The 24338-nt window shown below is 47.5% G+C and overlaps 1 protein-coding gene across 6 annotated transcripts in view; it reads left to right on the top strand.

Moving 5' to 3' along the window:
* TTC7A (tetratricopeptide repeat domain 7A) overlaps positions 1 to 21932 on the top strand; it is a 172138-nt gene extending 150206 nt beyond the window's left edge. For all 6 annotated transcript variants that reach the window (XM_040554290.1, XM_040554291.1, XM_040554293.1 and 3 more), the window contains one exon: positions 16795 to 21932. In XM_040554290.1, the coding sequence (XP_040410224.1) occupies positions 16795 to 17016 (222 nt within the window). In that variant the 3' untranslated portion in view covers positions 17017 to 21932. The remainder of the gene's footprint in view (positions 1 to 16794) is intronic.
* Positions 21933 to 24338: the final 2406 nt, after the last annotated feature.

The raw sequence follows: 24338 nt of genomic DNA, 5'->3' as shown, positions 1-24338 counted from the left end.
GGTTAAGAGAGACGGTGATAATTTCAGTAAATTTTTAATGAGAGACATCTTTATCTAGGAAGCATATACTGTGAATAATTTTCAGAAATCTTTAAAATTAAAAAGAATTATGATGGCCTAGGTTTCTATGGCAGCACATTCCAGTGCTTGGGGCAAGTAAGAAAAAGCTATACTGTCTTTAGCACTACTCAGGCTTTAGATGTTAGATAGGATTTGTTCTCAACAAAGTGGGCTAGGGAACCAGTGGTGTAGGTGTGGAAGCGTAACCCCTCAACAAATGCGAGGGGAGGCCCTGGGAGAGGTTTTTAGGTACTGCTTCAAAAATTTGCAGGCAGTTTGAACACCCAGCTGGCAGATAGACTTCAGGGCAAACAAGTTTCCACTGCAGCAAAGCAGATGGGCAATGCAATAGCAGGTGTAAAGTTAATTTGAAAATAAAAGAGAGATTTTTTTTTTTTATGGAATGCTTTTTATCTTACAAAGGTGTCTGCAAAATTCAAGTTGGTGTGTGTGGAACAAGCAGCTCTTTTTTGAAAGGCAGCCAGTGCAAGCTGCAGGGCCCGTGTTAAAAGTTGATACCCGTTGGCTTTTGCTTAGGACCTGCTGCCCCCCTGGCCTGCGATCTTTAGCCTTTTCTGCTACAAATTTAGCTTAGTAACAGTATTGTCACCTTGTTTTCTTGATTTTTTCCCCTCAGTAGACAGCTGCAAGTGGGAAAAAGTGATCCTGGCACATTGCTGGTTAAAAAGTAGCCAGCGTATTGAAACTGTGCAGTAGCTCAATCTGAGCATGACCTGCTGTGGCTTCCTTCGTATGCATTGTGATATACTGCATCGTGAGTCTGTTTATGAGCAACAGAGCCTGTTTATGTATTCGACATTGTCCCTGTTATCCTCCCTACCACCACCACCCCAAATCAATATTCGCATCATGTGTTTGGCACAGGCATCTTGTGCTAGAGCTGTCTGGAGTTATTTTGGCTTGCCAGTGACCTTGTGAGTGAGTTTGCCCAGCCTTTCAAAACCAAACCCTCAAGTATACCTTTGCAGAGTGTTTTCAGCCTAGTGCCAATGCAGGAGTGAAGAAAGAAAAAAAGCTGATTTTCAGACTTCTCCCAAGTACAGCCCCTTAGTGTCACATAGCTCCTGTGGCCACCCTGCAGCAAAGGCTGGGAGCAGAGTGGAGGCTGGGGAAGGGATCTCATTCTCCTGCTGGACCAGATCCTCCGAACAATAAAGCCAAGTGGCTAAAAGCAAAAGATATGTTAACTGAAGCGAGCTGAACTGCTCCTTCATCAGTGCCGGAGGCTTACTTGCTTTATACTGCATTTAATTGTGTTAATTTGGACCCTAATCCTACACCGATGATAGGAAGGGCATTCTCCACCCATGCCTTAGTCCATCAGAAAAAAAAAAAAACACACAGACCTTAACATCATGAAAACCAACCTGGCCACTCTGAATTCTCCTTTAAACCAAGCCTGAACAAGCGTGTTATTTCACTTGAAGTTCAATTCAAAAACAAATACAAATCCAGTATCGCACACAATAAACTCTAGACAGTTAAAGCTATACCCTAAAAACCACAAAATGGAGATGTGCAAAATCCTCAACCAGCCTCACCCCATTAAAGCTACTGAAGTTTTGCCAGCGTGTCCTCGCTGGAGCTCTAGACAAGGATTTAGGAGATCTTTGTTCGCTTGAAATCGTCTCCAGACTACCTGAAACCAGAGGCCCGGGATCTCCACAGAGCCATTGGGCATTGTGTGTGTTTGTTTTCATCTGCGCATGAATTTCTTTGAAAATACCCAGCAGAGCAATAAGAAGGGATTGTTTTTAATCTTTAGAGATGATAGCATGCTGTTTTGCATCAAGGACATTCAGAAACAAAGCATCAGATAAACTGTACCAGGAGATTTTTTATTTATTTTTTCCTCCAGGCTTTTCTGAAAATAAAACCTATTCTGCGTGGAGCTCGCTGTTGATAAGGCATCTATAGGTTTGTTTTGTCACCCTGCAAGCACTCACACCTCCACGCTGAGGCAATTTACATGTGTGCACATGTGAAAACGCAGCTAGGCTCTGCTCGGAGCCGGGATGGAGGGCAGGCAACGTCCATACAGCGACAGCTGGGCCTGGCCTCGAGCCAAGGCCGGCTCAACGCGATCACAAGATCTCAGTGATACGGCGTGGATTTTACATCGCCTTTCCAGGGGGAGGGTAGCTGGAGTCTCAGTTTTGTGCTCCCCTTGCCCTGCTGCTGCCCAAGTAACGGGTTTAAAAGCAGGCCGTGCGTTTGTTGTGTTACGCAGGACAACACAGTGGACGGCAGAGCACCTTCTGCCATCCAGATTTCAGTTAACATTGACAGCGGCTATTCATATAGCTGCAAATCTATCGTTTCTCTCATCTGAGGTCTCTTCAGCGATACCCTTCCTTGCCTGAATGAGCGAGGTTATAAAACCCGGTAATTATAAATCTCATTGACTGCCTCGCATTCAAGGGCGTGTTCCCTCCGAGCATTGCTGTGAAGCGCGTTACCCCGGAGACTGCCCTGTGCCATTCCAAACAGCATTATTCTGACCCAGCGAGCTCGCTGCGGCGGAGGACAGTTGGGACGCTGACCTGCTGCCACAGCCCAGTAAATGCATTTTTCTCATTTCACAGCGGGGCAACGCCGCAGTACAACAAGGCCGATACACTCGAGTATCCGTTTGAGGCACGACTTACGTCTCAGCGACAAGTGCTGGGTCGCTGCAGATGTAGCGAGGGAGCCTAGGAGGGCAGTCAGGAGCCAGAAGCTCTGCTGGCAGTCCACAAAATTTCGGCAGCTTTCTCTGAACGTTTGGCTGTCTCAGACTTTTCTGGCAAAATCGTAAATACCTCAGACAATATCACACAGTATCAATAAAACCCTTTCTTAAAGGTTTTTAAAGACAGCTGCTGTTGTGCCTTGCACTACGAACCGTAGCGTGCTTCAATAGCATCCTTTCCTCATCGATCTGAGCGTAGTTAAGATCCGTACAGGTACTTCCCTTGGTCTTGAGGGGTTTATTATCAGTATCCATCATGAAGCCCTACAGTCAAGAAAATACACAAAGCCCTGCCACTCCCCCACCCTCTCAAAAGGATTGTAAAACCTGAGTAGTGTCATGCTTTCAAAAAAAAAAAAAAAGCAACCCAGTAACAAAAAAAAGAGAGAAAAGAGAAAAGAAGGATCGTCCTACTTCCTAGAAGAGCAGCAAGCACAAAACACGGCTGTTGCCATCCATTTTCTCAATTACTGTCAATGCACACAGCGCTACACGGTAGCCTAGGCAGTTGCATCCTCTTTGTGCTCAAGTAGGAGAGGAAGATGAGGTGCAGAGCAGCGATTCCCAGCAGGTGAGCAAGCCAATTGAGTTTAATTAGAAACATCCTGCTGAAAATGTAAACGTTTCACAAGTACATCATCCCTATCAGGGGCTGCTGCTGGAGCATGTGTTTTGCTGGGGCTTTGACACAACAACAACTAGTGATGCCCCTCTCACTCCCTCCTTCACTCTGGCTCCGGCACTCCCCAGGCACACGGGTGCTTGGCCTGGTGTTGTGCCACTGCACGGCAGCTCCTTGCCACCTTGCTGCCTCCCTGGGCATCTCAGACACACACACAGGTTGGCTCATCGGAGGTAGACCAACCTCACGAAAACAGAAGGGCTTTGCGAGTCACAGGAGTGGATGCAATGCTAAGGGTGGTGCTGCTGTCTAAGTGTCCCCTCCACGCCATACAGCTTGAAAAGACCTCATAGTGTTTGTGCTTCGGTCTGCGAGCAGCATTGAAATGTCTCTTACGTGTACATCTCTGTGTGATTGCAGAAGCTACCCAGTTCATTATATTTAGCCCGTTGAGTTTTTCCACTGTTCTGCTGAAATGAGGAGCGATTGATTTTACCCTCTTCCCTGATGATCCAATATTTGTACTCCAGTGGTTCTCAAGAAAATTCATTCTTCCCCCCTCTAAATACAACGGCTATCACTAGAGTACTGCCAAACTGTGCAACCATGGTGCAATGTAAAATAACTCATCTGTAGTGCAGGCAGCTGTGGTTCAATCTAAAGAACAGATACACTACAGAAATGTTCAGTCAGTTCAAATCTGATTCAGGTTACTAATCACATGTTAGCTCTTGAGAGGTTGCAGCCATTTTTCCATTCTCTTCATTTACGTGATGGGCTGGTGAACCCATGCCTACAAAGGAGGTACACAGATGCTTTAGGAAATCCTGTTCAAGGTTTCTATAGGTAGTAGGCTGTCTGGAGTCAGTCCTTTAATAAAAATAGAATTATCTATTCCTCGCCACGCATGGTTTAGTCAATACTGTTGTACTCCTTCAGCATCTTTCAGAGTTCATGTCTAGCCACATACCTGCCAAACTGCAGCTCCTGTGGTGCTCCTGTAGTAGTGAGTACTTCTCCAGATGGTGAAGGTAGTTCTGCTGGACCAGTTCTGTACAAGTCACATGCACAAGTAGTTGTGTAAGAACAACAGCATCTTTTCTCAGTATACCTCCATTGCTTATAAAACTAAAATGTAAATATTAGAGTATAAAGCTAGATGCTTTCATCGTATTCCAACAAAAACTATTACTATTATATTTCAGTTAAATAGTATGAGCTCAAGTTTCCATCTATAAAAGAGCACTGTATCACTTTAGTCTTCTAAACAGTTACAGAAATACAGTCAAATCTGGACAAAATATGCTTGTGGCTTGATGAGTAACAGTTCTTTTATGCTTGACTTCCAGAAAGATGACTGCTATAGAAGTGTCTGGTGTGGTTATTACATGACAATTAGCAGTTGTTTCTATGCTGACAGATGCCCACATCAAAAAGCACTGATCGTCTCTTGCTAGCAATTTTAGAGATACTGTAATAAAGTAGCTTAGAGCAGTTCCAAGAGACATTGTTCTTTGCACCAAAAGCACATCATCATTGCCTAGGTTCACAATGGGAAAGGTCAGATTGTGAACAATTATAGCGGCTAATTTATGTGAAAGTTTAAGTCCTTTCTGCCAGTACAGAATTAAAAATTGCCCTTTTTTCTGTGCATACGTCTCTAAGCCAGACTAGATGAACATGCTGTATTTCAGCATTTTGTTTACTAGTGAACTGTTTCAACAGTGAAGCAGTATACAGTATGCATATGCAAGTCAGTGGCATTGGTCTTCTGGGACTGGATGACACGCTAAGATGCAAGAGAAGGGAAAGGAGAGGTTTGTAAAGGAGGGGAGAATGGCAGAACAAAACCCCCCATGGCCACATCGTAGTGAACCAAGTTCGCAAATTCTCGTATTGCACAGCTGTAGCATGGAGCATGTCTCCAAGCTTCTTAAAATGTCGGAGACAAGATAGTGGTGTTATTCAGTTAATGCAGGGGGAAAATACCTGGTTTACGTTAGTATTGAAAAGAATGCAGTGCAAACTGTGACCTAAATGAATATCTCTGCCTGTGATCCAGAAGCCTGTTCTCTAGCATTCCCATCGCACAGCCTGCTGGAGCTAGGAGGCGTCCTTGCATGAGGGCTTTTTGCCCCGAGGTAGGACAGCAGAGTGATGCTGCTGTGGCTGGCAGTGCGAGTCTGAAACATTTGCTAACAGGCAAAGGTCTGTGGGAGCAGACATGAGACTGGCAGGTGGGACTTGATAGCAGAGGTTCTGTGCAGCTGCCAAAAAATCACAACCCAGATGCTGGAGCTGAGCACATACTGCCTGATAGGAATGGTGTTCTGGGGAGAACAGGAAGCCTGCAAGCGTCTGTCAGGGAGATGAATTTGGTTCTGATTGCAGTGCTGCCTTACCTCGTCCTTCTCCTGTGGTCAGACAAGTCACAGTGTCTTCTGTGCATATGGAACTGGCTGGACATGGAGACATGCAGCATTTTTTCATTATTGTGCATCCAAAAAGTACCTTACCAAATCAGGCTCCTTTTACCTCTCCAGAAACTTGCGTAAATCCCCTTCTGACTGTCTGCCTTTCCCTCTCTCTCTCTCTGCATGAGCTGTTGTCTCTCAGCTCCCCATTCACCTCACACACTCATTCTGCAAGGTGCATTTTTACTCTTGCTCCTCAGAGACCATACTCATCCCAAGACATTGATCTGCCTTACTTTTTTCTCCATCCTTGCTCTGTTGGAGGGCAGTTTCCTCTAAAAAATGCTTGAGAGAGCATGCTTGTAGTGAAACAAAAGCAAAGCAGCAGCAGACCAGCTGTCCTTTACCCTTCCACAACCACCCTGATGAAGAGCACACGAGGAGCAGCAGTATATATCCAAGCAGTGAGGGCATCCACTGACCAGCCAGTGGCTAATGTGCTCCTGTACTCAGCCTGAAGAAGCTGGGCAAGGCCAGCAGCCTGCAAGCCAGGCTAAGCACTTCACCCTTTCTGCCCAAAGGAGGAATTTCCTAAAAATACATGTCCTGACATACCGCCGAGCCACATGGCACAGTGAGTGCAATCCTATTTTCAGCCTGCTCTGCAGGGTGACATAGCTCGTTACACCTCCTCCCAGAAATGGCACGTCGGCCGTGCAACACTTGCTGGAGGACCCTCAGCACGGGGTCTCCCGTGGGCCGGTGCTCTCCGCTGGAATTCCTTGCCGGGCGCTGGCACGCTCATGGCGCACGGATCTGTGGTCAGGGGAAGCATCCCCAGGCGTGCTGAGCGTGCTGGGACAGCTGCCTCCTGCCCGTCCTCGTCCTGGCCCGCGGCAGGGGTGCTCTGCAAGTCCCAGAGAGGTGAGTTGGTGAGTCACTGGGCTGGGGAGGAGGGAGCAGGAGGAGCCACGGCCAGAACCACTTCTGATCTGGCCCCGAGAGGAGCTCTCCCAGTGGGTATGAAGCCCACCTGGCACGCACTTCTCGCAGCTCCACCAAGCAGGACAAGGGTAAAGCAACAACTCCTGGCTTTCGGAGATGGTCAGTAGCCTCCTTCCAAACCACGGCTGATTAGCAGATTCTGTTTTCCCAACTCCGAGGCTTATTGCAGAATCCCAGGAATGTTCCTGTGCTCCAGATAGCCCAAAATAACTGCTCTAAGCTCTCCTTGGGGGAAAAGCAATCCTTAGAGTGGCGTCTTAACTCAAATTTTTGTGTTGAAGCAGCTGAGCTTGAGGGAGAGAGCTTGTCTTTGCCTCTGGTCTCCCTGGCTCGCACAGGAGAAATGAGCATTTTGGATGCTCACATTAAGAAGTTTGTGTGTCAACTCACTCACTGTCCAAGGAATTGCAAACGCTTTGTCCTTCTCGTTTCTGTTTGCTGCAGAAGAAACCTTCCTCCCCCACTGCTGCCCTCCCTGCAAATCCACTCGTTTGCTGGCAGCTTCGGTAGCTGAGCCATCGGAGCAAATCCTGTCTGTGCAGCAAGTCCCCAGCAGCGGTGGACAGAATTGTTTTGCAGGTTTGTTGCCTGCTCTCTTCCTCTGCAGTTGCCAGGCTTCCTTCCTCCATCCAGAGGAGATAGTGGAGCCATCACAAACAATAGTGGAGCCATCACAAACAAGTGATAAGAGACTCTCTGAAACCCAAGCCATCACTTAGACACTTTGAGTAGCCATTTCCTTTCCTGGGGGAACTGCGCATTTCCCTCATCAAGTGCTTGGTGCTTGGAAGGAGCAAAACTGATCCACTGTGCAAGCACAGAGATGTCAGGGAAGGTCCATTAGCAGAGCTGGTGTTCTGCTTCCCAGAAGTGGATTATCCTGGTTTCCAGGGAATCTGTATCTGTATCCGTGCCAATCACTTCTGTTCCTTTGTTGTGGTAAGTTATTCTCCATGTCCCTAAGGTGCTCATTACCACATTATTCAGGCTCTGTTTACGTAACTTTGGAAACCAAAATAAATTCGTGAAAGACAAAACTCGCCAGTTCTTCTCTGATCCCTTCTCTAAAATCTGCGCAATCCTTTACAAAAGAAGAGCCTGAATATTTCTTAAACCCCTCAAGTTCCTGGAGTGGTTCGTTCACCTCTGGAGAATGAGCCTTGTATCCAGGCCTAAAGACATTGTCCTTGGCCTGATCTCTTCCTGCAGCCAACTCTGCAGCAGATGCTTCTCTGCTGAGCTCCAAACTGATCTTCCAGAAGATTATTAGCTTTAGTTGTGGTTTGCCATCCGCAGCCCTCTAGATCCCATGCAGCTCAACTAATCAGTATTGTCCTCACATGGTGCTTTGCTCTGAGATCAAATTAAAGCCTAGAAATTGTAGTAGTCAAGTTTGCTTGTCTACAGATGAACTCATAAATGATATTTTGGAAGGTGCTCAGGGAATCGTCAGAAGGGAGAAGGGATGGAATTATACTGCAACCTTCAGACACTTCTTCACAGACAAGGAAACCAGTTACAATTAGTTTTAATTCTGAGCTATTTAGCTGCCTGTTACCACACTGAAGACAGAACAGTGAGAGAGACTATTGTACTGCAGTTCATAAAATAGCATGTGGCACAATAACAGAATGAGTTGCCTCCTGGTACCTAAGACACAGCTGCACAAAGTTGGGGCATGAACTAGCAAGAATTCCAGGTTTTGAGCAAACTGCCCCAATACACTGAGCTGACCACAGGCAAGAAGGAAGCAGAAGTCCCTTTGTGCCAGACAAATGGGAAACATGAAAACATCACAGCTCTCCGGTGCCACTGAACTTCCACTGACATTAATTATTTACCTTCTCACTGAGTTTCTTCACTCATTCTCTTCTGAGCATGTAACAGAACGTACAGCACCGTGTAATGCAGCAACATCTCTTTGTGCCTGAAGGGTCATGGTCTATGAGACATCTTATGTCGAGGCGGTAAGTGGACGTGCAGCTGGTGGGGTCGAGGCACAGCAGAGGGAGGCACAGGCTGGCACACAGCAGCACGTTCCTGCCCGCCTCCCCCTCTATTCCCCAGCAGCTCAGTGGCTTAGCACTGCGATGAGATTGCACTCCCAGGCTCCGGCCCTAGTTGTGCAGAGGATGTCCTTAACAACATGCCATCCCAGGGGCTGCCAGCAGCAGAAAAAAAAAGCAAAACAAGACTTTTTGAATATCTCAGCTCTCCTTCCAGGAGACATCTGCTGTAATGTGCATTGGCATGCTATGGGCTTAGATCAGCCGTGTCTTCACTGTGTACACCCTTCCCCAGAGACATGCTAGCCACGGTGCTTCCTCTGGTGATAACTTCAGGCAAACCCTTCTGGGGACTGAACTGCACAGAGACCCTCAGCAGAGCTGAACCTTCTATGTAGGGAAACCTGCTCGTGACTCATACGTTCAGACAAGATTTACTCTGTCCAGAGAGGTGAAGATAACATGCATATGAAATGTGCGTGACCAGTCCCTCCTTTTATGCAAGCCAGTGCATTAAAGACTGGGGCAAGATCCAGCATTGGCACTGGAGGAAACCTAAGCAGCCAGAAACACCCTGTTCATCAGCCACAGCACACTGCAGGCACTCACATTAATCAGGTGTACAAGTCTGAAGCCTGGACGTTCCCCAGATGTATGCAGCAGCATCTTGCTATGTGTGACAGAACACAGGCACTTGCTTGCTGTCAAATAGAGGCAGAGAGTTGCTCCCCCCGTGGGGCAAGGGAAGCTTAAATGCTGCCCTAATTTCTTTAAAATATTTGCTAGAAGTGCATGTGCACACCCTGAGCACAGGAGAGGCGAATTCTCCTTGCTCCTTAGCCTAAGAACTTCAAGCCTGGGACTTCTGCCTCCATAAGCTCGACCCTGGATCCCATCCCTGCTCTGGATCGTCTCTGAACAACGGCAGATTATTCAACATGAGATGCGTTAGCAGCCAACGAAGCACAGGCTAGAGCAACCGATTTCTAGACAGGTGCTCTAGCCTGATACCTGACGGTGAGCATAGTGCTCGTCAGCACGATGATCATGCATTGCATGCCTTTGCTCTCACTGCCGAGGCTGATCAGGCTCTGTTCTGCTTGTTGTGAAGTACTTGCGTATAGCCAGGCTGAGTCTCACTGGTCTCTACAAGGCTTTCTGCCAAGGAAGCAGGATATCACGCTATATGGTGAAGAACAAAGTTGGGACCTTAAATTATAAATTCTCTGTTATAAATTACTCTCAGTTATTGGTTTTGGACCTTCTTTTAGTACATGTTTTTGCAGACAGCATGGTGAGGTTGAGTCCTAGAGTCCTGCTAGAAGCTACTGTGCGCTCTACTGCAGCATTACTATGACAACTGCTAAGATCAGGGCTTGGAGAAATCTCACCTTCCCTAGGAAAAGAGTGTGTGAAACAAACACGGCACTTTGTTCGTCTCAAGCATGTGGCTGAGACGTCCTTGCTTGCTAGGTTTCTTTGCTTGCTGCCTCATCTCCACGTAGGTCTCTGCAAAGAAAGAATTATCTTGAGAATATTCAGATGCGGCGAACAATGTTGCTTTGAATGAAGCTTAAGTGACGCCAGTCCAACAAGGCAGAAAAACATTGCTCTCTTCATTCTCCCTAGGCTTCTGTGAGCCTCCCTGTGAAGAGATCAGAGCCTCCTGGTTTGAAACGCTGCCTTAGGGTTTGCTTTTTATGTCAATAAATGTTTTATCACGATTAAGCTCCGAACGCGGCACAAAAATCTCTGCTAACATTTGGTGAACTGAAATAGGTAGAGCAGGCATGGGGGGCAGGGGCTTGTCTTTCTTTTGCTTCTCCTTCCCTCCCAGGGGACATTTCCCTGGAAAAGAGTAGTGCTACCTCTGTGTGGCTGGTGAGGTGTGTGTCCACATGCCCAGGTCTGTGGTAGGCTTCAGACTTCTCTGTCCTCACGCTCAGCTGGGCTGTCTGTCCCGCTGCCTCCTGCAGTCTCATCTCTTCTCTTAGCCCACGCTCCTCCAGAGCACACAAAAAGGCTGAAGGGAAGTTCAGGCAGCAGAGCTGCTCGGCTGCCTTTGGTGCCTCAGGTAGCAGAGCTGAAACCTCAGGGTTGAATCTGCTGAGGTTCGCCCACGGGCAGTGCAGGAGTGCTGCACATCGAGACGGAAACCCTGGTGTCTGCTTTTGCTGGCACAGGCCAGTCCCCCTTTCCGATGCCATTCCTTCATTTTCCCTTTCCACATGCTGCATTTTGCTGGGACCCTGCCTGCCTGCCTGCCTTCTACACCTCCCTCCATCCCATCTTTGCTGTGTCAAACGCAGCACTTCGGCGTCACTGACTGACAGGGGATGCTGCAGCTTCAGCGCAGGAGTTGGAGAGAGGGAAGGCAGCGAAGGAAAAGCTGCACTCGACAAAAGAGGCAACAGAAGTGCTGCAAGAAAGAGTTTTTCCTCCAAAACTGGATCCCAGTCACCCTTCATTAGGGCAGCAAATTAAGATGTGGTCTCTAATTCAGTGCATTCAGTGAGCGACCCTGACCGCTCCCGCAGCTCCATGTATTCCTGCAGTGTATTTTCAGAGAATAAAGCTCAGATTTGTAGCTCAGATTTGCCACAGCCTGCACTGAATCAGCAGAATGGATGATTAGCTACCCTGCACACTGACAGCTTCTGCATGACTAAGTGACAGCACAACAGAAACTCACTCCACTGCTCACAGCTAAGAAAAAATCCTGCTTCCTCAGAAATGCAAAGGTCGTGAATGCAGGGGGGAGAATCACAGAGGAATCAGATAGTTACATTTCTGTCTTTATTCTGGGGGACCTCAGATTTTCAGGGTTCATCTTTGCCATTTTCCAAAAGGACTCTTATGTATCGTGGTTTATGCAATAGATTTTGCTTACAACTTACTCTGATTGCTAAATAATTACGGAAGTGTATGTAGCAGTGCAGATTTTTCCTGTACATGAGACTGTTATCACCAAGTGCCAAATGCATCTTGAAAGGCTTTTTGCAGGCGTCTGCTGAATAGGCACACTTGTGAATGGGCACTTTGCTCCAGTATGCCATGGTCCTGCCAGCTGCTAATTACCCTCCTCGTAACTACTAGTGACATGTCCATATAACAGGCTGCAGTAGAGAGGAAGGATACCCCATTTACCTTGAAATCAATTAGCTAATGCATTAGCAGTACCCAGCAATGAAGTCTACAGCCTAATTTACTCTGGTAGCTTCTTTTTGACAATAATGGGCCAAAATTCCATGCTCAGTTGAGAAAAGTGGCAAAAACCATCTCACCTTGGAGTCAGAGTCTCATGAAAAAAAAAAATGTGCAAAGTAATTATTAAAACCACAGCGTTAAAAATAGAGTCTACTCTACCTGTACAGATTCTCCCAGAAGATGACCATGCCAAGAAAACAAAAAGCAGCCTTCTTGGAATGAAATAAAATATTTTCCTGAACATCTCTTGCCAGTACAAGCCAGAAAGGAAAGAACAAATAAATCTGTGCCACCTTAGTGGAAGGAGGCAGGGATGCCAAGACTCAAGAGAACTCCCTGCTGCTCATCAGGTGTTCGAGCTAAACATTTGCAAAGGAAGTTTTGACTTTCTTTACTAAAAATAAATTCCTCCTTGTGCGTGAGGTTTATTTTGTAGACTTCCATAATGTCTTTTCTGAACTATTTTGTGGGAGTTTTATGAGCTAACAGCTTTTAAGGAGGTTTCTTCAAACTCTAGGGAAATAAAGGCACAGCTCAGGAATTCCAAGACCTCCTGAATTAGGACTTCAAGGGGGAGGTTTTGCTCGCTTCCTTTATTAATAGAAATTGACAACAACTCGTTAACTCGTTTTTTTGCTCATCTAACTTAAAGTGAAACATGCGTCTCCTGTTCTAAAACAAGAACAGCCTCACTCAATTGCTGAGTATCACATCACTGTGTGAATTACAATCCAAGCTCGGTACAGATATATTAATGCAACTAGCACATGAAGTGCTACGTGTGGTTAGCAGGGGACTGATGCAAGCCCTACCGACATGCTGCCTAACGGGAGCTCCAAAGCAAAATGATTCCCACACACCTTTTGGACTGGGTGTTTTGTATGTTTCTTTGTTTTTTATTATTTATATTATGCTTGAGTTAAAAAGAAGCCAGTCCTTATTGCCCTGACATGGGTACCACCAACACTGATGGAGAAGAACCTGCTTAGAGGTACTCCCCATCTTTGGGAGGAAAATTACTGGGCAAAAATAGAAGTGCCGGTGCTAGCCAGGAGGTGGCAGAGGAGCCAGGCCACCTTGTGCACTGGTTTCTCTGTTAATTTGGCAAAAACGCAAATACAAACCAAAGCAAAACAACAAAGCTCAGCCCCACCCTCCCTTTGCAAGAATAAGAGGATGAAACCCTTAATCATTTTCCTGCTTGTATTTATACTAATTGCTCGTCTTCCTGAGATCTGACTTTATGAAATTATGCATGCACACCAAGCAAATGAGTTTCCATAGAAACTCAGGAACTGAACTTTCATTAGAAAAATCTTTTAAAAAAATATCTTCCAGATAAAAATGCAAATTGCCTGTCAGTGGGTGGCTTTCTGAATTTATATATAATTTTTTTCTTTTGCACTGTAGGCAGATTCCAGCTGGACCTACATAGCAACAACATGCAGGCATTGTTTATAGCAAGCCAGACTCCATGGGGAAATGAGAAATTCAGTAGCAAAGAGAAGCTCTCAAGTGCAAATACCTCAGGGAAACAAAAAACTGAAGTGCTCAGTGCTGCGTGTTAGTGAGGCTTGGGGATTGTGCAGCCTCCAGCTCTCAGAAAATGCTGGTGGCTTGCAAGGAGCAGCAGGGAGGGAAGGGGAGAGAGGAAAGCCAAATCAAGAAACTCTCCTGCAAACAGAATTAATGATGTTCAACCTGCCCTTTAAACACCTAGCAGCGTATTTCTGCCGGTTCGGTTCAACCTCACTGGAAAGACTGACACCATCTGCTGTTGGCTCACTTTGGGCAAAGGAGTAGATATAAGTCCTGGGGTTTGGGAACATTTGTGGTCTAGGCTGGGGAGCGGGTGGCCACAGTCTGACTTCTTGGGCTGAGGCCTGATGCCCAACTTCTGTTGCCCACACCAAATGGAAATGGAGGCGCACAGGCAAGAAGGCAGCCATGGGGCTGTTCGTGGTGGGAACAAGAGGGGAGGAGGACTGAGGGCACACCTGGCAAGGGCATGGACCTGGGCAGCCATTGGCACAACCAGTTGTGTGTGTCAGCAAGGGGGTGGATATTTAGCTCCTTTACCCTGGGGAGCCGCAGAGGGAAGGAGCCACGCCAGCCTCTGCTCCTTGAGCACGGCCAAGGGTGCTGGGGCACACCAGGGTGCTGTGCCGCACGAGCACCGCTGGGGTTTTACGAGGAGGTGGATTTCACTTCAGCATTGCTGAGAGGCGCTAGATGTCAGCCGGGAAGGGAATTCCCCTCCGGCGTGGAGAGGGATGACAGGCAGCAGCTGCACAGGCTCGCCGGCCCGTGTGCCTCGCTCGGGGCCAGCGGCCCTCCAGGAGCACAGAGCGGCTCCGGCAGCCCCGCTGGGGCTGGGTGCCATCAGCGGCAGGGCGAGGGTGGCAGTGGGTCCCCAGCCACCAGGGAGCAGAAGTGGCTCCGCTGGGTCAGCGCAACAGGAAGAGTTTTTAGGAAGAGTGGTTTTGTGGTCAAGGACAAACGAGCTGAGATCGCTGCCGTCTATTCTTGGCTCTGCAGCAGACTTGCTATGGCCACACTACTTGCCCTTTCTGAACCTCATTATCCTTGTCAAGCGGGTGACTCAAATTATAATTGTACAAATTCCTTCCAGTCTGTCATTACGTGCCGGCGGTCGTTTCCAGGCAGCCACCTCCGGGGGAACTGGGCTGTCCCACCGGAGCACCTCTGTTCCACCTGTGTCTGCTCGCAAGGGGATTCAGCCCTGGGGCCTTGCCGTTTTCCAGCAGAGAAAGGAACCTAAAGGAAAAACATCCCCACTGAACCTCTGAATGATGAGATTTGATACTCAGTTGATTATTCAGGTCAAAGTTATGTGCAAGAGGCAGTGAAACTTCACACGGTACTGCCTATATATGATTAAATGTGTGTTTCTTAATTCTCCTCTCTGGCAAAGTAATGGTTTTCTGTCAGTATTAGTAATATCACTGTCTAGCATGTGTTACTCATGCTGATGTATCCTTCATCTCTTGGCATTTTTGGAAGAGCAAACAAAACAAGACAAAAGAAAAATCTTCATTAATTCAAAAAGTATCAACATTTTTTCATTAGAAATTTAATTTGGGTTCTAGTTGCAAGAGTTTTCAGGTTTCTTACATCTTTTGATAACAGCTGAAGGCAACTAGACCCATTAAAGGCAGAAGTAATGCTTCTCTTCGTATATATGACTGCTTCCACATACTGTCTCGTATCAGGAAACACATGAAGTCAGGCAGTCATCTCCCTTTACAACATTTTCACATGTCCACCAAATTAAATTGTGGTATTTTCTTAGAAAAAGATTTCCAATACATGGCATTTCATTACTGGGCTGCTATTACACATGACACTGTAAAACTGAATTCCATCACTTGGGCTGTTCTGATGTGGAAACCTTTGAATCACTGAACTCCTTGGCTGAGGAATCAATGGCAAGAGCTCATCTATACACTGCAGTCCCTCACCCAACATGGGGAAGGACTGTTGTTTTTTCTTCAGAGGACAGGGACAACTTGGATATGAGCTCTTGCTTTGTATAAACTTGACCCTAAGAGCATAACCCTTACAAATTTTGAAGCATCTGTTGCTTGCACCGTGGTGGTTGCTTTGGCAAGGTAGCATGGACCCTGCTGGGTCATCCCTCACGCTGTAGGACAAAGCCTTTAAGCTCATCCTCACAGAGAGGTCACCTCATAACAGTGGTGGCATCTATGAGGTTTGGTGCTGCAGCATATGAACATACCGAGCGCTTGGCAGGCAACATGGAGGTGTTGGCTGCTTCTTCCACAGGCCACATCTGGATGAAGCTGGCGAGGCCTTCATCCTGGCGTGTGCACCGTGAGGAGGAAGCAAGAACATGCCACTAATACGCTGTGGCATGCAAAGCCAGCGTGACCACCTGGGCTCAGCGAGGTCGGGTGCTGTATAATTAAAAGGGAGCCCGGCTCATTAGATGCTTTGTGGGTTCAGAGGCATCTACGCGAGCCCTATAGGAAAACATGTTCTTCCTACCGCTTCTTTCATCCTCCCCCTCCTGTTCCTTCCAGATGGTTACACCCACTTGTGTCTTTTCTTACCCTAAGGACAGCTTTTTAAGCAAGGTTCCTCTATCCTTCTCCCCCACGTTGCCTTAGGCTCTACAGCGGACAGAGGGGCCCCAATGCTGTTATGGCTAGCCTCGACCTGGAAAGGGGCCTCATTCCTCTAGTCCGTTTGTCAAGAGGAAAGGTCTTTCTATATGGTCAAGATGTTGGAGCTGAGGGACTTCACCTCAGCCTCAGCTGGATTTTCCAGACATGCAAGTGTTAATTTAGGTACTTGGTGTAGTTGAACCTGAGTTCCTGGGGACTGGAAGCTGGTGCAGAAGGGAGGGATGCTTAAGGGGCCTGTAGCCTTTCCCTGCTTACTGGCATCACACAGTACCAGTGTTCGCCCTCCCGGTAACACAGCAGGAGTGCTTGCAGGGCTGGATCAGTCTCTGCTTAATCTTCACAGTTACTGTTTTAAATTACAAAATCAAAAGGATCACAACCAGAAAAAGCAGAGATTAAAGGCTGATTGCTCCTCTTCTCCAGAAGCAGGGGGGAGATCACCTGCATAGGGCTACTGCACCTGCACGCTTAGGTCTGCCCAGCCTGCTGGGAGCTTGGGCTCTCCTTTCTTCTGCCGCATGGTGCCCCCACTAACCGCTCCTCACTTGTTTGTTGGCAGGGCCTGGTGCTGAACAGACTTGGGCGGAGGGAGCTGGCCCAGAAGGTCCTCAGAGACGCCATCCGGATCCAGAACACCAGCCACCAGGCCTGGAACAGCCTCGGGGAGGTCCTGCAAGCTCAGGGGAAAAACGAAGCAGCCATCGAATGCTTCCTCACTGCTCTGGACCTCGAATCCAGCAGTCCTGTCATCCCGTTCACTGTCATACCCAGGGAGCTCTGAGGCTTCTTCATTCAATGGACAGACACCAACAGACAGACAAAAAGACATACAGTGAAGAAACTGGATTTAACACAAAAGTGCCATTGTAACCTGGAATTGGGCAAAATAATTCCAGGATGGGGCTCAGGTCTACGTGCTTAGCTGAGACGAGTCTAACTGTAGAGGAATTTGCAACAGGCAGAGAAAGAGAATGCCTTTTTTCTTCACAGATGCCCAGTTAACCCCCTGTTCAAGTTAATAGAAAGACTTATTTCAAAGTGTTGGTTCAAGATGACTGTAGAATAGATTGTGCTGGAGTACAGCTGTTCAAAGCACTTGCACCTTTCAGTTTTTATTAAGGATGAAAACCCCAAATCCAAAGATAAAACCCCCAAACCCTGAGTTAAAACCCAGTCCAGCTCTAAACAAGAGTAAATGCACCAACTAATGTACCAAGTTGTATTTAAGCACCTAGCTGCCTCCACACAAATCTGACAGGATAGGAATGACAATTAAACCATATAGATGTGCAGTATATTGCATTTACAAAATTATTTCAGCTATTCTGATAATCCTTTTTCTTGCCTTGCTCTTATATACTGCATATACGCACTATATTTAGTGTGGCATTTGCCTAGACCAGTTTAAATTAAAAATACTTTTTATTTTTAAGCTGCTATTGTAGTGTGATTCACAAAAGCAGAAAGACCAAAGACCCAATCAGTTCACACTTGGCCTAGCATTAAAAGCATGTATGTATCTCCAATTACATATTATTGAAAGGCCTTTCTTGAAGTAGCTAATTATAAACTCTGAGCTTCATTCTTGTTAATCACCCATTCCGTCACTTTTAGGAATGAAACGATTACCAGCATATAGTGACTGAACTCTGTGCTTGACTGCGGTGCTGTTCCTGGCACCAAACCTGTTCATATCTGTCTTTTCGTGGTCTAAAAGACAGCAGCATTCTGCTAAGGGAAAGCGCGCTGAAGGCAGCATGCGTGTATAAGAATTGCTTTTCTTTTAAAACCAAATCCTGGGATTTTCTGCAGACATCTAACGTCAGAGGTAGGGGCCGCGCCTGCAGCGGAGTGGGCTCGTGTTGTGCATCGCATCAGATGTAAGCGTGATCCCCGGAGCTGTCTGAAGAGCTCCTAATCCACTGCCCTCCCGCTGGCTGGCTGGGGTGGAGAGGCAGCTGCCGGACCCCACGCTAAGCCGATCCTCTCCCAGCTCTGCGTGACCTGCCCGCGGCCTCTGCAGCCAGCTGGAGCTCTAACGGGCTGCCAGCCCCGGCCGCGGTGCTCCCAAGGCGAAGGGGATGCAAAAATGAGCCACGGGCGCTTTCCTACACATAAGGTTGGGGCCACGTGCCCGTTCCTGACCAAAGAAGGCTTGTGCCTGCTCTGTAAGCAGGTTTGCACTGAAACACACAGTGTACAATGGCTGTGCCCAGTATTGCAGTCTGCAGCTAGCTCCTTCCAGAAATCCTAACATCCTCAGGCAGTAAATGAGTCGGGGTTATTCCTGCAAGACCCGGAGGCTCTGGAGCAGACTTGAAGTCAGCATTGCTTACAGTCATTTGGAAACCTGCAGGCTGGCGGAGACCTCCTGGGCCGTGCCTGTGCTTTTGCTCCTGCCCCGGCCTCCTCTGGAGGCACCCATGCCCAGGCAGCAGGCTACACCAAGCTCTCCAAGCAGCCTGTTGCATGCCCAAGCCGATTTTTGGGGTGATGGCAGTGTTAAACCAGACTGGTGCAAGAGCCCAGCGTATTCCTCAGCTCACCCAGGTGTTGGGAGGGAAAGCAGCGCAGCCACAGAAAGCGCTCAGCCCATCGGGTCTCCAGCTTCTCAGTGGCATCAGCCGAGGCTCCTCAAGCCAGAGGCAGGTTTCCACAAAGACAGTGTTACCCAGCCACATCACTTTTTTGCGATAGCACCAGCAGCAGAGGAAGGAGTAGTACCAGAATTAAATGGCTTTCATGGAGACAGAAAGTTGCAGCAGAGACCCGTTTTGCTGTGTGGGGTGCTCTGAGGTCGGCTCTGTGCTGCAGGTGGGAAATGAGGACGGGGAGGAGGGAAATTAGTGTTGACATGGTTTGTAAATTGTTAGCCAGGTGTTTTAAACCCAGTTCCACTGTTAGAAGCAGTCTGACAATAGACTTCAGTAGCTACATAGAGATTGGGATTGCCTTCCAATACTTGTTCTGGTCCACGGGCCAGTTCCCAGGATGGGAGCGAGCCTTCTGTCTAAGACGCAAAAGAGTCCCTGTGGTCTGACATCTCCGCTTTCCTCTGCAACATCTGTCTGCAGGGCACTGCCATGGTAACCCCTGTGTACCAGACAGCTATTCGAGTACAAGCCGTGCCTCAGTCCCTGCGACCGTTCTCACAATCTCTAAGAGGTCAGTAACAGCAGAGAAGCAACCGCTCGCAGACCTTGTTACTTCTGTGTGCATAGCTTGTAAGCAGCCACCAACGCATCGCCTTTGTTACCACCGAGGGAGGGAGCTTCATCTCGGTGACACTGGAACCTCCACAGCACTCATCTTCCCAGGAGAGGTGCAGAGGTGCGCGGGTGCTTTGTGTGCATCAGCCAGCCGGATGCTGGCCCTGCAGCTGCTTTGTGCATCTGGGGTGGCACTGGCACTGGAATCGCAGCCCTGAGGTGCTCTGCTGCCGGAAGACACAGCTCCCATCAGCATCAAGAGGAGTTACACAGGTGAGGCATCTCCACCCGTGCAACACACCACAGCCCCGACATCAGCTGCAGACACAGCTCTGCCTCAGCGACGGATTTGGACTCGGCCCCAAGATTTGCTGGGAAGTTCCCAGAGGGTACAAAGCACGTTCGCTGGAACAGTACATTTCTGTAAGGTTGCTGGTACATTTCTGTGTTTTCTTGCTAATACTTCGAGGTTTAGAGACTGACATTATACTGACCTAAAATGCTCTGCACAGGGCAGGAAGGAGGGTGGTGGTTACAGACTTGCAAGTATTTTGGTGGGTAGATCCTCTATCTGTGCTTGTTCTTAAGCATGGATTTTACTCATACTTTCAGGTACAGATAAACAAAAACAAAGACTACAAACATGCCTATGCATTCTAGTATTTATTTAGATACCAACATTGATAAATCTAATAGACCCACTTCTGTGAGCTGATTAAGTAATACTCCTTTGCATAGCAGGAAGCCTGGCATGCTTAATGCTTAGGGTTTTAGACTAAGCACATGAGATTTATATCCCATGCCTCATATGAATATTACAGATGATTAAAAGTAATGGAAGTTTGGGGAATAATAAGGGAAGTACTGATTCTGGAGTCTTAGTGCTGACTTGAGTCCAACAGTTTTCTCATTAATTTAGAAAGAAGAGGGGAAAAAATAGTATCATTGTCTGAAGGATCCAGGTACAGCCCGGTTCCCTTCATTCCACCACAAGGTTATTTTCCTTTGAGTCAGCAGGGAAAAGATAAAAAACGGCAAAAGGAAACTAACTAGCTCTTATTTTTCTGTTGCACTTTGAAGAAGCAATATTTGCCATTGCCTTTAACCAGCAAGGTTTGTACATGGTAACAAAAGTCAGTCTGCCTGCAGGTGAATAGAAGGAGAAGCCCAGCAGGCCAAGGAGTGACCCCACGCCCTGCCTTAGCCCGTATAAACTGGCATCACCTCTGCTGATGTTGGTACTTATGAGCGTGCTGGTATTTATGAGCATTTCCTCCAGCTGAGGCTGTGCCCACCGGTGTCCTCGATCCGTACAGAGAACACACGGGGAGTTCTGCACAGAGCAGAGCTGCCATATTCCTGCGCTGCACCAGTACCCCAGTCCGTTTCTATTGGTAACAGTTCATGCTACTGATTATCACAATGTTTCAGAAGTGCTAATTATCTTTTCTTAGTAATGACTAATAAATCCAAATGGAGAACAGTCCTGGAGGGTGTTTACTTTAAAATTCACTGGCTGAGAACCAAGGTAGGCACAGCACTGGCTGCTGCAGTGTGAATCGCAGTTATCCCCCAAAGTCCCATTTTTTACCAGTCTCAGTGAAGCCGGAGTTTGGCTCCTTTATATTTCACTTTAATGACAACAGAGTGGGAAACAATCATCAGTGAAAACAGATCACTGCCATGATCTTTTTTCAGCCAAACCAACCGAGATTTGATAGTTGCAATTCAGCCCAGGAAAGTAAGGCTCCCCACAGCAGTCTCGGTGCAGCGATAATTGCCTGTGACTGCATTGTGTTACAGGCACGTTCGGCAGTTATTCAAGGAGTATGTGTAGCTGGGACTTCTCTCTCCTCCCTCACAGGTCCTGTATTTGGCAGAGGAGAGCCGCTCCGTGCCCAGAGGGACAGCTGCAGTGCCGGCCGGGTGCCCTCGGCGCTGCTCCCACCCTTCCCGGCTGTTCCCCCAGCCTGGCCGCAGGCAATGGTCTCCCCGCTGTTGTAGGTCAGTTCAGTGGGATATTAGAGCGTGGTCGGCTAAATAGTTATTTTCTCAGGAACAGGAAGCAGCAGCATCCATCAGCTGGGTGGTGTTAGCAGGAGGGTTGGGAACCGCTGACCCAGCAGCCCGAGATGGTTCCTCTCCTTCAGCTCATGCCTCCAGCTCCAGCAAACTAAGGCAAGTTCCCAAGTGACTGGATCTTAAAAGACCCAGCTCATTCTCCCCCAAGAAACACATGCCAGTCTGTAGCTAACACTGCCGAAAGGGACCATGACACCACACCGCTGCAGAGCAGAGCATGCTGGTGCAAGGAGGAGCCTCTCCGCCCCGGTGCACGGAGAGGCACTTTCAACTTTGGCACTTAGGCGCATTTCATACTCGGCAGTGCCGCCCAAACACTGTTAATGTGGTTGTTGCAGTCATTTTTCCATGTAACTTAACATTTCTTCTCGTTGGAAGATGTTTTCAGCAGATGAATAAAATTGACCCTGTGGAAAAAAAAATGCTCCTCATGCATAGTTATTTCCTGCCATTTTCAGTGCTTTTAATATATTCATGCCACAGATACTTCAGGCATTATGAAACAACTATTGGTTGCATTAACTGGAACCTAGTGTGCCTAGCAAGTTACCAGTTGCAAAGGGCATTTTGGCCTACACCCTGTAGTTCATGGGAAAAACGGGAGTGAGCATGCAAGCAGCATGCTTTCAGAGAGGAAGAGAGCCAGGAAAAAGGAGCAGTGTAGCTTCAGATGTTTGGATTTATGCAGATTTAAGCGAGCATCATGCTTTTCTTGTGCTTCTTCCAGTAAAAATAAACAAAGGTAGTGTGAGAAACTAACATCAAGGTCATATGCAAATACCATGTCATCTTGTTTAGGGACTCACCTTATTTTGGGCACGATGCCATTAATCATCTGGTTTTTGCTACAATCAGTTTAATCCTGTGGCCATTTGGAAATAGCTATCTCCATTCAAGAGCTTCCAGAGCATTCTTTGCATTTACACGTTAATCTTCTGGGCAAGCTTCAAAAGGGCCTTAAAAAAAGCCAGACCCTTAGTGTCATGCTCAGATTAAGGAAAGGATTTTTGAAGAGCAATTCTTCCTAGCTGGCTGCTTCAGGTTATGTGTGTATTCAGTACAGCTCAAGCAGGACAGGGTTCCTCTAAGCTAAGTCCTTCAATGGTTACAACAAAGCCTTAAAAGCTGGAAATGGAAGCAAACAAACACCAGCTCTGGCATTTTCCCCTCTTCCCATATGGAGAAAGGAAGCAAACTGATGGCTGGGGTGTCTGCGGGGGGCATGGGGGAAACCCAAACTGGCACTGAAGAATAGGGTTGTTCAGTCCCCACTTAGGGGCAACTCACAAAGAAAATAGGCTTGGCCACTCCTCTTCGATTTCAGCTTAACTAGAGTACATGGCAAGTTAGCCTCGCTGCATCACGAAGGTGCTTGATATTCCCTTTGTTTAAATGGGAAGAAATAAGCATTTTCCCCCTCAGGTTTGCTCCGGATGGTTTGGGCACTCCCACGTGCATGGACTCCTTCCCATGTTGGCGAAAGGAATTGCACTTTGGTAGCAATTTAACATGATACTCTTGAAAGAATATCTTTTAAGAATATCTTATAATAACCTAATCGTACCTCTGCTTCTGTTTTCCTGCTGCTGAATGGGGAAAACTCACTCCGATATATATGCTAAGTTCCTGCCTGGTGTGAAGCCCGGGTGTTTAGCAGTCCTGTGAGTAGTGAGGGAAGAAATGGGAAGCGTCCCTGCTGCCCAGATGCTCACTTGCACTACTGTCTCTGGCTGTCAGGTTTTCGTGGAGCCAGGAAAGCAGCAATGTTGACTCTGTCTTGAGCTACATCCCTTGGGAGGTGTCATATCCCCCTCAGTGTGCCTGAACGAGTCTTTGGAACAACAAAAAAATGCACATAACCCGCTGATCCTTAAAGACTGATGTTAGAGGAAGTAGCAGTAGGTATCACTGGTTTATGTAGTTGCCATCTGCAGCCAGGATAGCATTTCACTTAGCTCTGGCTGTCAAACCAATTTCCTCTGCAGTTGTTGTCTCTAAAATGAAGAGCTACATCTCCCAGCCAAAAATGTCCCCACAGGTCCACTGGCTGAAGGGCAAGATCCAAAGTTTTTCTCAGTGTTCCAAGGTAAGAAAGTGTTGAATCACAGCGGGAAAACCCCTGCAGGTCATTCCCCTGAATCTGCCGAGCTGCCATCCTCAGCTCTGATCCCATTCAAAGTTGATGCAGCTGCTAGACAGACCAGCTTGACCATGCAGCTGGGACTTTTATAGAGCAGAAATGGCAAGTGCAGTAACGTGTCGTAAAGCAGCAGAAGAGGAATCGCTATGTTGTAAAGTAAAAGACATTTTCCTTACTAAAAAGCTCTCGCAGAGGCAAAGCCCAACTTTACCAGCACCTCTGACAGAAACATGATAAAACAGACTGCGGAGCAGCCCCTTGACAACCTCCTGGCTCAAAGGCGGCTCTGAACCTTAATTCTTCCCATACCCCACACCACGGCTGGGGAGCCAAATGCATCGTGACAGCCCTGGGACCACGCTGCCGCAGCACGCCCGCAGCGATGCCAGGCCTGCGTCCCGCTCTCATTGACTTTCAAAGGGCAGCAGAGTCCTTGAAGCAAAAGATCCATTACATTATGTATGGCAAGTCAGACATCTTTTTTATAATGCAGCTGCTCACAATATCATAATTAGGTCTGGAAACTGGCATGTTCATAAATTAATCAGTAATAAGCAGTCCTGTATTTTGCTGCCCTGTGAGAGGGGCCAATATACGCCGTCTGAATGCACAGTGCCGGGAGCTGTTTCAGAAGGACAGGAGTTCAAGGCTGTAGTGATTTTCTGGGCAGTG

Source organism: Cygnus olor, chromosome 3, assembly GCF_009769625.2.
Source record: "Cygnus olor isolate bCygOlo1 chromosome 3, bCygOlo1.pri.v2, whole genome shotgun sequence".
Classification (NCBI taxonomy): Eukaryota; Metazoa; Chordata; class Aves; order Anseriformes; family Anatidae; genus Cygnus; species Cygnus olor.
The sequence above is the reverse complement of the archived record's forward strand: the minus strand, read 5'-3'. Positions and strand labels throughout refer to the sequence as shown.